General features: G+C 54.1%; 1 protein-coding gene across 1 annotated transcript in view; it reads right to left on the reverse strand.

Annotated features, from left to right (window-relative positions):
- Positions 1 to 5,387: 5,387 nt before the first annotated feature.
- CDH22 (cadherin 22) overlaps positions 5,388 to 13,978 on the reverse strand; it is a 76,158-nt gene continuing 67,567 nt past the window's right edge. The window contains exons 11-12 of the mRNA XM_021540884.2: positions 9,740 to 9,991; positions 5,388 to 8,331 (exon numbers count right to left, since the gene is read on the reverse strand). Of these exons, the coding sequence (XP_021396559.1) occupies positions 7,793 to 8,331; positions 9,740 to 9,991 (791 nt within the window). The 3' untranslated portion in view covers positions 5,388 to 7,792. The remainder of the gene's footprint in view (positions 8,332 to 9,739; positions 9,992 to 13,978) is intronic.

A 13,978-nucleotide genomic window follows, 5' to 3' on the forward strand; every position in this document is an offset into this window, starting at 1 on the left:
GTAAAAGCAGCGTGTCAATCACAGTGGCATGCTCACCTCAGCCTGGATCTGCTCCCCCTGCCCTGCGGAGAGCCTGCCGTGATGGATTGATGGGCAAACCCACAGACACACCAGCATAAGTCACCGGGCCTTTTTTATGGGTAAATCACAAGTAATAAGCTTTCTCAGTAGAATTAGAATGACATCCTGGAAAATTATGCTCTGGTTTTACAGCGTATGATGGAAAGGCAACGGACTCTTTTGGAAGGGGATGCCTGTCCTACCATCAGGCAGCAATAGCTCGAGGCTGGTGTGGATGAAGCAAGCCTGGCTGGTGCAAACTTGAGCAGGAGATGAAAGAGACAGGAGAGACCTGGGGATGTGATCTGCACTGCACTGCACCAGCTCTGCACACAGGACTCATCCCAGGCCCCAGAGGTCCTGGGGGATGGCTGGGTGCTGCTGTGCATGGGCAGTGCTCTGTGCAGTCCTGGCTGGATGGGACAGCCTCGCAGGGAGTGTGGCTGCCTCTGGATCCCAGTGATGTCTGCAGTGACAGGAAAGGCATGTGTCTCTGCCTAACCTTGTAATCTTTCAGCCAACTTTTCAGTGCAGCTGGTGGGCTAGGGGTCCACAGGCCAGGGCCCTGGCAGCCAGACCTGAAACAGATGAGATTCCAAATCAAGCCATCTGGACACAACAACACGCTCCAGCACCTCCAGCAGCTTCCCAGAGAAGAACCTAGGACACAGAGCTGTGATGCTGAAGCACCTCCAGCTCACCAGTATGTCTGACAGCATGCCTTGTGCTGGGATTTAAAGACAATTGGCCCTTGTGTCTTTTTGCTTTTCTGCTTGCAGAGTGTCATTTTCTTCAGAAAATGCTCTTTTGCAATTACTGTGAATTACACATGAAAAGCAAGCGACCACATATTGATTGGAGCCCAAGAAAAACACTAAAGCCATTTAGAGTAGATGAACTTTTTCTGGAAAATGGCTTCACAATTATTTAAAGAGATTAATCAGTTCATTTTAGGTCACTTATCATTGTTTCCACGGCCTAGCCTGGAATATTTTGTGGACAGAGCTGAGACCTTCTCAGGAGGAGGAGTGCCAGGAGGAGGAAGGAGGGGTGCAAGCAGATGGTGCTGCTCTCTGGGCCCCCGTGGAGATTGAACCACAGCTGCCTCAGGGGAGGACATAGGGAAACCCTCCTCAGCCAACCCAAATATCTGCCTGCTCCATGCCAGGTGCAGCCAAAGAGCAGGAGAGCAAGATTCCTGGGATGCATCCTGGGTCATCGCGTGTGCACCCTCACTCTGCTCCTACTCCCCATGCCAGCATGCTGCAGGCAGAGCAGGCTCCTGCCCTCGAGTATTTCAAAGCATTTTTTAATTCAGGAAGAAAGAATTGAAGTCAAATAGCTCCTGTGGTGGAATACTTCCCAAATGTCAACACAATCTGTGCTACATTACGGGTAAATGTGATAATCTTAACGCCTGGCTTCTTAATGTCAGTGGCACTGAAGTCTGATGGATTGACAGACTGCCAGAATGACACGCAGTCATAGCTGATAAGGGCTCTCTCCGGGGAAATCACAGCTTTTTAAAGATGTTGGCAGCTACTAGCAAGTACCTTTTTATTTAAAAGGATTACAAGCATTGATTGCACTTCCTGTTTTCTTTTTATCACATTCCTGCACCAAGTGAAGCTTGTGCTGGGAGCTGAGCTTTTCAGACAATTATTCTGGAATAATGAAGGCGTGTCATGTTGCCTGTAATGAGTGTTTTCAATGCCTAATTTGCGTGCAGTGTGAAGGGATTTCAACAGCTGCCTGGCTCCTGGCTAAAGGTGAGTGGCTCCTGACCGCGGCGAGGCTGCCGTGGGCCGGCTCTGCCGGGGTGGATGGCAACGCGTGCTTCCCCCAGCAGAAAAGGGATTAAAACTCCACCAATTACCACGGTTAAAACACAAGCTAAGGGGATACGTTGTGCTTAGAAATGGCTGGTGGCTGTTCCCCCAGTGAACAGCTGGACCAATTCATGCTCACCTGAGCAGCTCCTCCGCAGCAGCGAAGGAGAGAGATGAAAAATGGATGTCTATAAACCTGCAGTGTAGCTGGACAGGGCAGTTAACAACCCTGAGCTACAAACACTTGCTGTCACTGACTACAGATGAGGGATGTCTGAGAATCACCACTCGTCCTCCCAGCCACGGCTGATGGGCACACACAGCAGCAGCAGCACAGGTGGATGGATGGTGAGACTCCCTGCACAGCCTAGGGGAGGCAAACCCCAATGCTCCTGCTTTCACCCTTTCTTGCTGCCCAATGTCATGCTGTTAAATGCCAGTTTTGAGCCCTCACAACTGGGTTCCAGTGTTGATGGGATGGGAAGGGCCATGGGAAAGCCAGGGCTGTGTGATTGTTGCGTGGGGAGCCCTGGTTGTGCTTTGCTGTGTATCCCACTGCTTCAGACTCTCCCCACCCATGCTGGATTCAGCTTTGCAAAGCCAAAAGAACTTCTCTAAAAATCTGAAGAACAGTCATACAATCCATACTCATCTGGAAAGGAATTGTGAGGCTGGAAAAAGCCCAGGCTGGGATGTGTGTGCGACAGATGATGGCCAGCCTGGCTGCTCAGCATGGCACCAGCATCCCGAGAGGGCACAGTCCCGCTGGCAGCAGGAACACCAGCTCTCCACCACACCACCCTGCCTGCTCCAGACACTGAGGGGTGGTTTCAGCCCCACTGACTGCCCAGAAGCACAATTCCAGGGCCAAGTGAAATTCAATGATTTTGTTTCTCTCCAACTTCTCTGGCTGTGGTGACAGAGCTGTGACAGCTGCCTGGAAACACAGCTCTGTTCGCACCAGTGAGAGGGGAGTGAGAACTGCTGCTTCCAAGCACAAAGCCAGGTCATCTCCAGATACTGGGAACACTCCTGGGATGGGCTGGGAGGCAGCAGAGCCACAGCAAGTCAAGAGCACAAACCAGAGCTCTGTGACAGCAGAGAGCCCTGACAAGACAGAGCTGCTGCCTGCACCAAGCACAGGGCAGAGATGTAAAACACAGATTTTGCTGAGCAGGGAGAGTCTGATACCAACCCTGAAAGCTGCTCAAGGGCTGGGTAAATGAAAGGATGTAGAGGGCTGGGATATTAGCCGTGGTGGAGGTAGTTAAAGGAGTCACCTTTCTGGTGATAAAGCAGCTTCCTCAGAGGGAAGAGAAGGGATCACCTTCCAGAGCAAGATACTGCCAGTGGGAACGGGAGGTAGAGGTTGACACAGCCTTGCTACATTCAGTTACCAGAGATGGATTTTCCTCCTGGGGGTGAAGGTATCACTGCCCTTTTTTCACTTCCTTTTAATGATCCCAGCAGATCACATCCATCTTTTGCAAATACCTCTCTAGAGGAGACATGGACACCTTGCCTTCTGGAGCTTGCCATGGCTCAGTGCAGGCATTGGAGGTAGCTGATGCAGCCTCCCTGTGCTGGGGAAGGAAAAGGGGCTGCAGCAGCCCGTGGTTGATGGGACACAGCAGCACTAGCCCTGCAGGACCCGTTCAGAACGTGACAGTGGCAAGTGCCACTGTCCTTGGCCAACACTGCCAGCAGACAGCCACAGGTCACATCCCATCATCTGCAGAGCAGGACTGGCTTCCCCTCCTGCAGAAAGAGGAGAGAGACCTGCTCTTACCCTGCATCGGGGCTGTTGTGCAACTGCTGGAGAGAGAGAAGCTGCTATAGAAAAACTTCCTCAGAAGGGGCTGTGTTGAGGAGGCATGGAGCTATTCAAGCATCTTCACAGATGCTTCTGCAATCAAAGCTCTCAATAATCCTCCTCTTTTGTAGTGAAGGGTCTGGTTCTGACTGGCAATTTGTTGCTTTGAGCTCTCTCCATTTCCCCACAGTATACAAGAAGCAAATCCTCCTGCACAGCGCAGGCTCACAGTCAATGCCAGGCACTTGTCACCTCCACTGCAATGAGCACAGTGACTGCAGACACCTCCTCCTCCTCTTCCTCCTCAATGTGGAGTTCCCAGAACACTCCAGACCCCAGCCTGTAGAATCTCAAAGTGTTTGGGTGCCTGAAGTGGGACAGCAGGACTTGGAGAGCTGCAGCTGGATGAGAGTTCTTACCAATGAGCTGGGCTGGAAACTCGGGTACAAACACTCAGCTCCTTGCAAACAGCAACGGGCCAAGTGTCCAGACCTGCCAGAGCAGGTGGCTGTGACCACAGCACTGACTGATTTGCTGTGAGGGTGCAATTAACGGTGCAATTAATGGTGATGCCAGCAGAAAGGTTTCCTCAAGGCTGGCAGCTGTAGAGGCACTCACTGTGAGAAAGAAAACTGCATGGTCACTGAGATCTGACAGCACACCTTGTGCCTCTGGAAAACCCTCCAGCCTCAAGACTTCCCCCTTCTGTCACAGCCTCCCAGTAACTGCTGTCATCAAAGGTCACCAGATGCTTCTTCCATAACATTTAGTGAATAATCAAGGGAGCAGGATGGAGTGGAGGCAGGGGGATGGTGAAGGATAAGGAAACACTCAAAGACCTGGGGGAACAATAATCCTGTTTTGGATCTGGGACTGCAAGATGCTGTTTAAATGACTGTTCCTTTATGGAGCAGTTCAAAGTCTGCCTGTTCTCTCTGCTGACCTAGACTGAGGCCACCACTCTCTCTGTCCCCTCTCTCTGTGCCTGCTCCATCCCTCCATGGTGTGCCACTGTCACACTGATGGGTGCTGGAGCATCTGCAGCCACCTCAGTGAGGCTTCCCAGGCCCAGGGAGGGTCACGCTTCTTTGCCGTGAGCCCCTAGATCTTTCCCCAGCCCCTGGCCACCAAGGAAACCACCAGCAATTGATTTAGCTGGGGTCAGGCCAGAATGTCATTTATTTGCATCATTTCAATATTAAAACTGAGTTTGAAGGAGGGTTTTTTAGCTGCTGCCAGTAACTGAACACTGCTGTAACACACAGCATGACCAAATGAGAACGGGTCAGGTACCAAAGCTGTTGACAATGCTCAGCTGTATTGAATCCATCAAGAATTACAGAATCATACAATGGTTTGGGCTGCTCAAAGCACAGCCCAACTTTCTCCTGAAAGGATGGAGAAAACCAAGGGCATTTTTTTGCATTGTTCATTTTCATTTTTTTTCAAGTTCAGAGAGAAAAAATGACCCTTCTCTTGAAGAAGCTTTTTCTGATGAGCGTTTCAACAAAAAATGGGAAGAAGCCAGAGATGCAGCATCCTACCAATGGGAACATGCTGCAGGGGTTGGCTGTGCCATGGCCCATCAGCCACCCAGCCCCTTGTGGAAGGCACCAAAGGGACCACAATAACAGGGCAACATGAGGAAAAGAAAAAAGCCAAAAGGAAGCACGTAAGACTCAGGCTAGACGACAAGGAAATAATTTATTTCCAGATCCCAGAAAGACCTTGAAAAAAAAAAAATACCAAGGGTGAGGAAATCAACCTTCTAAATTCATCTGGGTAGAGAAACAAAACGGAAGGGACTCCATCAGACACGGTGGCAGCTGCCAGCTCCTCCTGCGGGGCGGGCAGGGGGTGCGGGCACCGAATGTTTGCAGGGGGACAGAAACTAAAACACAAGCGTGAGTGCATGCGCGCCGCGGAGCACGGGCTGCTCAGGGATGGGAGAACCCACACAAGGGTTGCTGAACACGGACCCTGTCAGAGCCCATCTCCTAGGACAGAGCCCTGCTATTGCACAACACTTGGCTAGAGGAAGGGCCAGTGCAGGGGCACAGCTCTGCAGCCCAGAGGGAAAACACGAACACATTCCTGAGGAAAGAGAGGGATTTCTCCGTTCTCCTGCTTGGAGGCGCGGGGTGTCGCGTGCTTGAGATGGCGTGGCCAGAGCTGGCACTCCAGGACCCTGCTGCCTCCCCAGCATCATCACAGTGAACCAGCAGCACGCTGGGCACAGGTGCCAGCCACAGCACCAACGCCTCCTCGGAGGGACCAGAGAGGCCCTGAGGGGCTCCTGGTCCCAGTGTGAGCCACGCTGGGGCTCTGCACAGGGGCCGTGGTGGCAGTGGCAGGAGCAGCTGAGGGCAGGCACTGTGGCAAAGCCAGGTCCTGTCCCTCTCCGCTGCCAGGTCTCGTGCTGCAGCCAAAGGAACAACGCCAGCAGCTGGGAAGCAACACACAGAAAAAAAATGGACACGCGTGTACATTTACAGTTAAACCTTCTCCAAAGGGAGAAAACAGTGTCTGTACTTCAACTAAAAGGACAAACCCAATGACAAGCCCAGGATGTGTCAGGCCTTGGGAGACCGTATCAGTTACCTATCAATGATAGAATTGATTTTTTCCCAACATGAACAGATAAGGAGCTGCACCAGCCAGGATGGCCTGAGGTGCTGTGCAAGGACATCACTCTACAGGCTCTTCAGTTTTCCCTGTGGTAGCTGGCAGGCTGGGAAGGCAGTGGGCACCTGGTGTTTTTCTCCAGCATCACCTGCAGCCTAAGGAGCACTGGCACATCCCACTGGCATCTTCCTCACCTGCTTCCCAAACCCAGGAATTACATGCAAAAGCAGTCCTGCTGGGAGCTCATGCTGGTTTAATGCAGGATACTGTGCTATGGTGGGGACACCCTGGGTATCCTGAGGTGTCACAGATGTGCTGCCCAACCTGCATCCAGCTCAGCCCCAGAGCTGTGCCAGCAGGTTCTGGCCTCACACACATCTCCTGGGGATGGCTGTTCTGTTGCTAATGGTGATGCTCTGCTGTCAGCTGGGTGCAAGCAGGAATTATTCTTCCCAGCCAGGGGCTGGGGTTCTCCTGCAGCCTGCAGCAAGGTCCTGCATGGAATGCAGCTCTTCCCCTGCCACTGTGGGCCAGGGAGCACTGATGTCCTGCCTGCTGCCCTGTGCAGCTCACACCATTTGGTGACAACCAGTGCCTGGCTGGGAGCCCTGCAAACGCCAAGTCCTGTGTGAGGGGCTGGCAGAGCCCAGCTGGGGGTGCTGCTCTGTGCCCCTCCGATGGCCCTCCCCAGCACTGCAGCTGCTCTGGCCCAGGCCACAGCATCTGCCTCGGTGACAGGTGGGACATCCCCGTCTGCCACTGGGGCTGTGGGGCACCCCAGGACTTCACAGACAATGTCTGCCATGCAGGGAGGGTTTGGGATCCCCTTCACATCACCAGCACCTCTGTGATCACAAGACAGGGGCAAAGTGATTGCAGCATGGAAGGGAAACCTGGTTTGAGGTGAGCAGCCGCTCTGCAGGATGTGATCCCAGCGTGGCACCGTGCCCGCAGCCGGGGGCTACTGAGAGCCCCACAGGGAGCAGAAGGAAGACTTCAAAAAGCAAGTAAACTTAGGAGGGGAAAATCTGAACAGAAGTTAAAAGCTTGTTTCCCTCAGCAAGGAAAGCTCTTAAAGAAATCAAAGCTCTTCAAATGCTCTGACTCAAGTGACAAAAACAATTTAGACAACAAAAGGCTCCCGGTTTGCTCTTCCTCTCCTGGATGGGGATCACCGAACAGATCTATTTAAATGATAATTTGTGGGGGAGAAACCCTCTCCAAACCCTCTTGAATTAGATTTTCTCCTTCTTAAGTCAATGCTAGTGCTTTAATGAAGACTGGCTTTGAGGAGATGAGGACGCCCCGGTAGTGGCTCCTCCGGGCTCCCCGGGCGGGCTGGAGCCCAGCCGGGCCGAAGGCAGCTGCAGAGGAGCGGTGGCGGTGCAGCCCCTCGCCGGCAGCCCACGATCCCCGTGTGCCCCTCACGCCTGAGCCCCGGTCCCGGAGGTGGCCGGAGGGGCAGCTAGGACTCCTCGCTGTCCTCGTCGCCCCTGCGCCCCGCGTACAGCGCTGCCAGCTGCCGGAATCGCGGCCCCCAGCCCCCCAGGTAGGAGAAGTCCTGCTCCGAGCCGCTGGACCAGGTGTTGATGGAGCTCAGGGAGGGCACTGGGGAGTCCGAGCCCTCGAAGGCATAGGTCTGGAAAGAGTCATAGGGCGGCACAGAGAGGTCCTCATCCGCCTGCTCCACCTTCCTGCAGATGTAGTCTCTGAACACAGAGAAGTCCAGGTCTGGGCTCTGCACCCACTGTGGGAGGGCGTGGAGCTCGGAGGCTGGGTTTCTGCCTGGACCCCCCTCTCCTGGCCCCCCACCTCCATCACCGCCCTTGATCTCACTGAAGTCGTAGAGGCTGCGCAGGGCTGACATGTCATAGGCCTCTGTGTCCTGCTCACCGCCTCCTTCGTCGTTGTACTTGATGACATTGTCCCTCATGTCCTCATCATCCTCAGAGGTCAGGTGGCTTTTGTGGTGCCGCTTCAGCGTGAGGATCAGAAGGACCAGCACTGGGAAAGGAAGAGACAGTCAGATAAACACAGAGTTTCAGGATGCTGTGCTCCCATGGGGCGAGGATGACCCCTGCTTGGTGGCAGGGGGAGGCACAGCACCCCTGGCACAGGGAGCCTTGCCGGGAGGCCAGTCGGTTCCCATCAGCCAGGCTCATCAAGCAGCAACCTTGCTCTGTACTGGCTTGAAGACAGGTTTGCCCGGGCTCCAGGGCAGCCCAGGAGCTTCCTTTGCCATGCAGCACGACCACCGAGACAGGAGGGAGCGATGGATAAACACACAGCTGGATAGACAAACGGGTGGGTTGTGCAGATGATGAGCAGGAAAAGGGGGTGTGTGATTCACAGTAGCAGCCAAATATTGTGTGGGTGAATGTGGAGCAGATGGCACAGAGCCTGAGCAGTGAGCCACAGCTGTGTCCGGGATCATAATCCATTCAGCCCATCACCTTTAAAGCACTGATGTGCACTTTATTTGTCTGGGCAATTAGGCAGAAATTTGTTTGCACTGCGTTGGATAATGAAACCAGTGTAAAGTGCACCCTGTAGGAAAGGGTCTTCTGCATGGAGATGCAGCAGGAGACAGGGAGTGGAGCCATGCCAAGGAGACCTCACCAAACGATGTGCTGCCTCCCACAGCTGTCTGGACAGCCCTTGGAGCCAGCCAGGAGCCAGCTCTGGGGCCAGAGAGGGCTCTCAGCAGCTGCATCCATCAACTGTCCTGTGCTAAACCTGAGGGCACTGCAACATCCCCCGTTCAGAGCCCCTTCCCACATGCACACAAGCACCCACTCCCCATGCCCAGCAAAGCTTGTGCCAGTGTGCCAGTGGCAGGCAGCAGCATTCCCAGGATACAGGTCCTGACCTAGACAGCGCTCTGGTTTGACCACAGCCCAGCTCTGCATCCCGCCCACACACTCACACACGCTCTAACACTGACCTTTTGAGGGAAGAGCACACCTGTGTGCCCCACACCCAGCAGCCCTGCCCACACGCTGGGATCACACAGCCCCATCTGCTGTGAGGCGCCTGCTGTGGGCACAGCATGGCAGCTGGCAAGCAGCTCGTGGCTCCTGCCTGTCCAGGCAGGGAGCGAGCCAGCAGCTCTCCAGGCTCTGCTGGGCAGCACCACGCCTGCCTGGCACAGGGAACTCTGCTCTGGCTGCCTTGTGGAGCCCAGCACACATGAGCTGTGGCACACATGGTCCCCCCAAGCAGGGGCTGAGGTTCGTGCCCCCCATGCTGCAGCTCCCAGGGAGGAGACAGATGCAGAGAAGGCTGCTCTGTGCCCACAGCTCTGTGCCCACAGCTCTGTGCCCACAGCACCTGCCTGCACACATTCACGTGATGCTGATGGAGAGAAGCTGGCACAGGACAGGGAGGACTCAGGGGACAGGGAGGCACTCACCGACCAGAATGAGGACACAGACCAGCAGCGCGATGAGGGCGCCGGGGCTCAGCGTGGCTGACACGACGTAGGCTGTGCTGTTGCAGGACTGGATGGCCCCGCTGCTGTCACAGCCACACACACGGATGGTCAGAGTCCCTGTGCTGCTCAGGGCTGGGGGCCCGCTGTCCACCACCAGGATGGGGAGCAGGTACACATCCTGCTCCTGGCGGTTGAAGCCCACTCTCTGTGTGTGCACCGCTGCCGTGTTGTCTGCAGGGAACAAGCAAAACCACAGCAAAGTCACCCCCACATCACAGCCTGCAGCACCTGCCAGAGCTCCTCCATGCTCTGGGTGAACAGCAGCTACTCCTGCACCACTCCAGCAGCTATCCTGAGAGAGCCTCGGGTCTTCCTCTCCTCCATCACAAGGACCCAGCTCACTGCAGAAGCCCTGCAGCCTGTGCCTGAACATGGGCAGCTCCACTCCTGCACTTTCCCCTTTGCCAGCAGCACCTCAGAGCCAGCCTGGCACCTCCTTTGTCACTACACCTGGGAGTGAGCCTGGCACAGGAGCAGCAGCACGAGTGCCTGAACCATGCTGACAAACAACGCAGGCGGCACAGAGAGAGGGGGAAAGCTTCCAAAAGACCCTCTGAGAGTGGCACAGAGTCAGGATAAAAATCAATTGCTGACATGTACACAAGAGCAGACAGGGTCTGCAGGTGGCACTGAGACTGCAAGAGCAGACACTGCTTCTTCCAAAGCCAAAAGCCATGAGTGAATGGTCCTGCCTCAGCCGGAGGGCCAGATAACCCTGTAATCCTCTGTAACTCCTGAAGGAGTAGGCAGTTTCTTCCAAGCTTCCCAGCCAAGTCAGGCAACCTCCTCCCCATCTGCTTACACCCTGCTGCTTCAGGGGCTCAGCTGGCACAGCACAACTCGTTAAGATCCCATTAACACAGACACTTCACGGGACCCTCCAGGGACCTGGTGCCAGCAATGAACCCAAGGAACAGCTGCTGCCAGCCAGGAGCAGGGAGGGAGGGCAGGGACAGGGACTGACACTGGGACTGACTCCCTGCTCAGGGGTGCTGCAGGCTGCCAGGCAGCAGCAGCATGGGCAGGGTGAGGCTGAGCAGCAGGTGACAATTGGAGGCAGGTGTCACAAGCCACTGCTGACTGTCTGCAGCCTTTATCTAATAAACCATGGATTGGCCCACTCACAGCAAGGTGCTGGTGTCTGCAGACTCTGCTCATCAGACCTGATTTATGCCAGACCATCCCCTTTCTCTATGAATTAACTCTTCCACTGGAAAAGACATGTACTGTAACATGGCTCTTGGGCTGCTGCCATCACGGAAATTGCTGTATGGATTGGGTGCTGCATGAGAGCACACAGGGCATGGTGGGGACAGGAGGTGAGCCAGGATGGAAAATCTGCTGGTCAGCCAGGAAGCAGATCCCAGAGATTCTGTGTGGCAGCCAGGGCACAGCAGAACACAGATTCCTGTCCTGTGGGACACTGCCACTGTGGCTGAGAATCCTGGAGCAGCATGTGGCAGCAGCACCATGGCAACTGGGCACAGGTGTCAGGGGAAACAGGGGAGCACTGGCCCCTGGGTGAAGGAGGCTGAACTAAGCGTGGTGGCAGCAACATCTCAGAGCTGCTGGTGGCCTACCAAGGATGAGCTATGGAAAAAAAATATTGTTATGCAAATAGTTTGCACAAAGGTAATGAGATCTCATTTGGTGCTGGTGCCCCCTCCTTGCTGCAGTGTAGCAGAGGGATATAAATAACATTAATGGCATTATCTCAGCAAGAGACCAGGACTAACTCCTAGCCAGCCCAGGTAAAAGTAAGCCTCAGACACCTGGATCAAGTGGAGATAAAACCACAGGACAGAAAGGACAGATGAAAGTGCTGGAAGAGAGCAAGGCTCCAGGCACAGTCCAGGAAGGTCACCTTTGCTGTCACTGTCACACCAGCCTGGGGTTGGGGTCAGATCCTGGCTCGGAGGATCCCTGAGCGCACAGCCCTGCAGCTCAGCCCACCCATCACACAGGGCTGAGGGAACACAGTGCTTGGGAACTCCCCCAGCTGCTCTTCGGCACTGTGTAAACACAGGGGCAGCACCAAAGCTCTCTGGAAATGCAGCAGGAGGCTGGCAACTCCCTTCTGTTTACAGCCAGCTCCAGCTCCTGCTAGGGACCTGCGACAAGGCATGCTGTATTTTTAGAAGCAGTCTCTAGAAACCAAGGGGAACTACAAATGCAAGTGGCAGAGGGGCAGACACCAACCTCAGCTCAGCCCAGACAGTTTAGGCAGCCTGGCACCACTGAAAAAGAAATATTGCCACCCACCAAGTCAAAATAAAGAATGTGGTACTTAAATTTAACAGCAGCATGACAGGCAGGTCTGCTCAGAGAAACCTCGCCTCAGGAAGGGGCTGTGACCCAAAACTTGATGCAAGGGAGCAACAAAAATCACAACTACAAACACTGCTTTAAACATCATGAAACTATATTTTATCTCCTGAAAAGGGTGGCAGGAGATAAAATCCCAGGAGGGAGATGCACAGAAATGTCTCATGCACACTGATGAAACTGCTCACCAAGGCTCGACAGCCAGAGCCCAGCCTGGCAGGGACCTCTGGTGCTGAAATGGCTCCACCACCTGCCCCCCACCACCATGAACTCTTCTCTGTTGGGTGTTTGCACCCCTTACTCACAAACCTCTGTGCTCCCCTCTGAGATACTCCAAAAAAAGTGTTCTGCCATACGATTGTAATCCTTTTGATCACAGATCTGGGAAAATTTTGCCTAGATCTTGGAATGTACATCCTATAAAATGCAACCTCCTACAAAACAATTGCCATTTCTCTTGGTGCAGTTGTTTCTTTACATGTAGCTGACCCACAGCAGCTGCTTTGGGATGTGTCTTGGTGCAGATTTGTTTGCCTTGGCACAGCTCAGGCAGCCCTGGCCCTGCAGCCCTCGTGTCTCTTCCTCTGCAGCAGCTTCCTGCCAAATCCATTTCTGGGGTGATGAGCTGAGGAGCAGTGCTGCTGAGGAGCAGCACTGGAATGTGAGCAGACGTTAATCCACAGCTTTCCTGCACAGACGAAGCTGGGTCTTCACCCTTGGTTTCCTGCCCAGTCCCCACAAAGCTGCACCTTCTGCTGCAGCCATGCTGAGTGTCCTCTGATGCCCCAACCTTCTACTATCACTGCTTTCTTGCTGCACAAATTGACATTTTCTTCATAGGTTTCCACTGCCACCGTCTCTCTGAGCACGCAGTGACATTATCCTGTGTTACATCACATCACCTTGCGTGACAGGGCAGGAGATGGCCCCTCTGTCCACCTGAGGAGCAGGACTCTGGACAGGGCAGGAACTGACATGAGCTGAACACACAGGGACTCATCAATACTGCCCTAAGAGGAAAGTTTGGGAAGACAATATACTCTGGTGGTAGCCTAATGTCACTAGGAATAATAAAATAATTAAGTCCCCAGATTCCCTCTCCAAAGAGGGTCTTGGAAGCCTTGAAGATAGAACTAATAAATCCTTCTCATAACTCAATCTCAAACAGTGCTAGCAGAGCAGGAGGGATTTTGATGTCCCTTCCCTCTCCCACACTCACAGGGCCCTGTGAGCATCCACCTTCCCCTTCTCCAGCAGCTGCTCTGCTGCACCAGAGCCTGGGAACACCGGGAGGAGCAGCAGCACCCGGCTGGGCCTGCAGGCACACTGCTGCCAGAGCTGCCCAAGGGAGCAGACCTCCTCCAGCATTAGGTGGTGCAGCTGGTAGAAGAAACATCCTGTTTTTCCTTTCTGCCTCTTCCTTTTTTTCAGTTCTCTGGGTACCAGGCCACAGCACCACTGCTGCTCCTTCGCTGTTTGCTCAGCCCCGAGGAGGTTTGATGCTCTTTTACACACACACCCCAACCCTGCCCCAGTCAAACGAGCATCTGAGCTGCTTGTGCTGAGAGGGGCATCCCTGCAGGGCTCCAGGAGGCTTCCTTTATCCTCAGGCAATCCTCAAATCCTAACATTTTGCTTTTGATTGTTAGGATTTTCAGATCTTCTATCACCCATTACACGCTCTTAATGAGACCTGCAGAGAGTTTAGACATCTGCTTGCAGAGCCCTTGAGCCCTGGAGTCAGAAGCTCCATGTGTCCCTCCATACTACCTAGCACTCCTTCCAGGTTGCTGGGCAGGGATGCTTTCTACCATCCCTTCCAACACAATTAGC

The sequence above is a fragment of the Lonchura striata genome, chromosome 17, assembly GCF_046129695.1.
Source record: "Lonchura striata isolate bLonStr1 chromosome 17, bLonStr1.mat, whole genome shotgun sequence".
Lineage (NCBI taxonomy): Eukaryota > Metazoa > Chordata > Aves > Passeriformes > Estrildidae > Lonchura > Lonchura striata.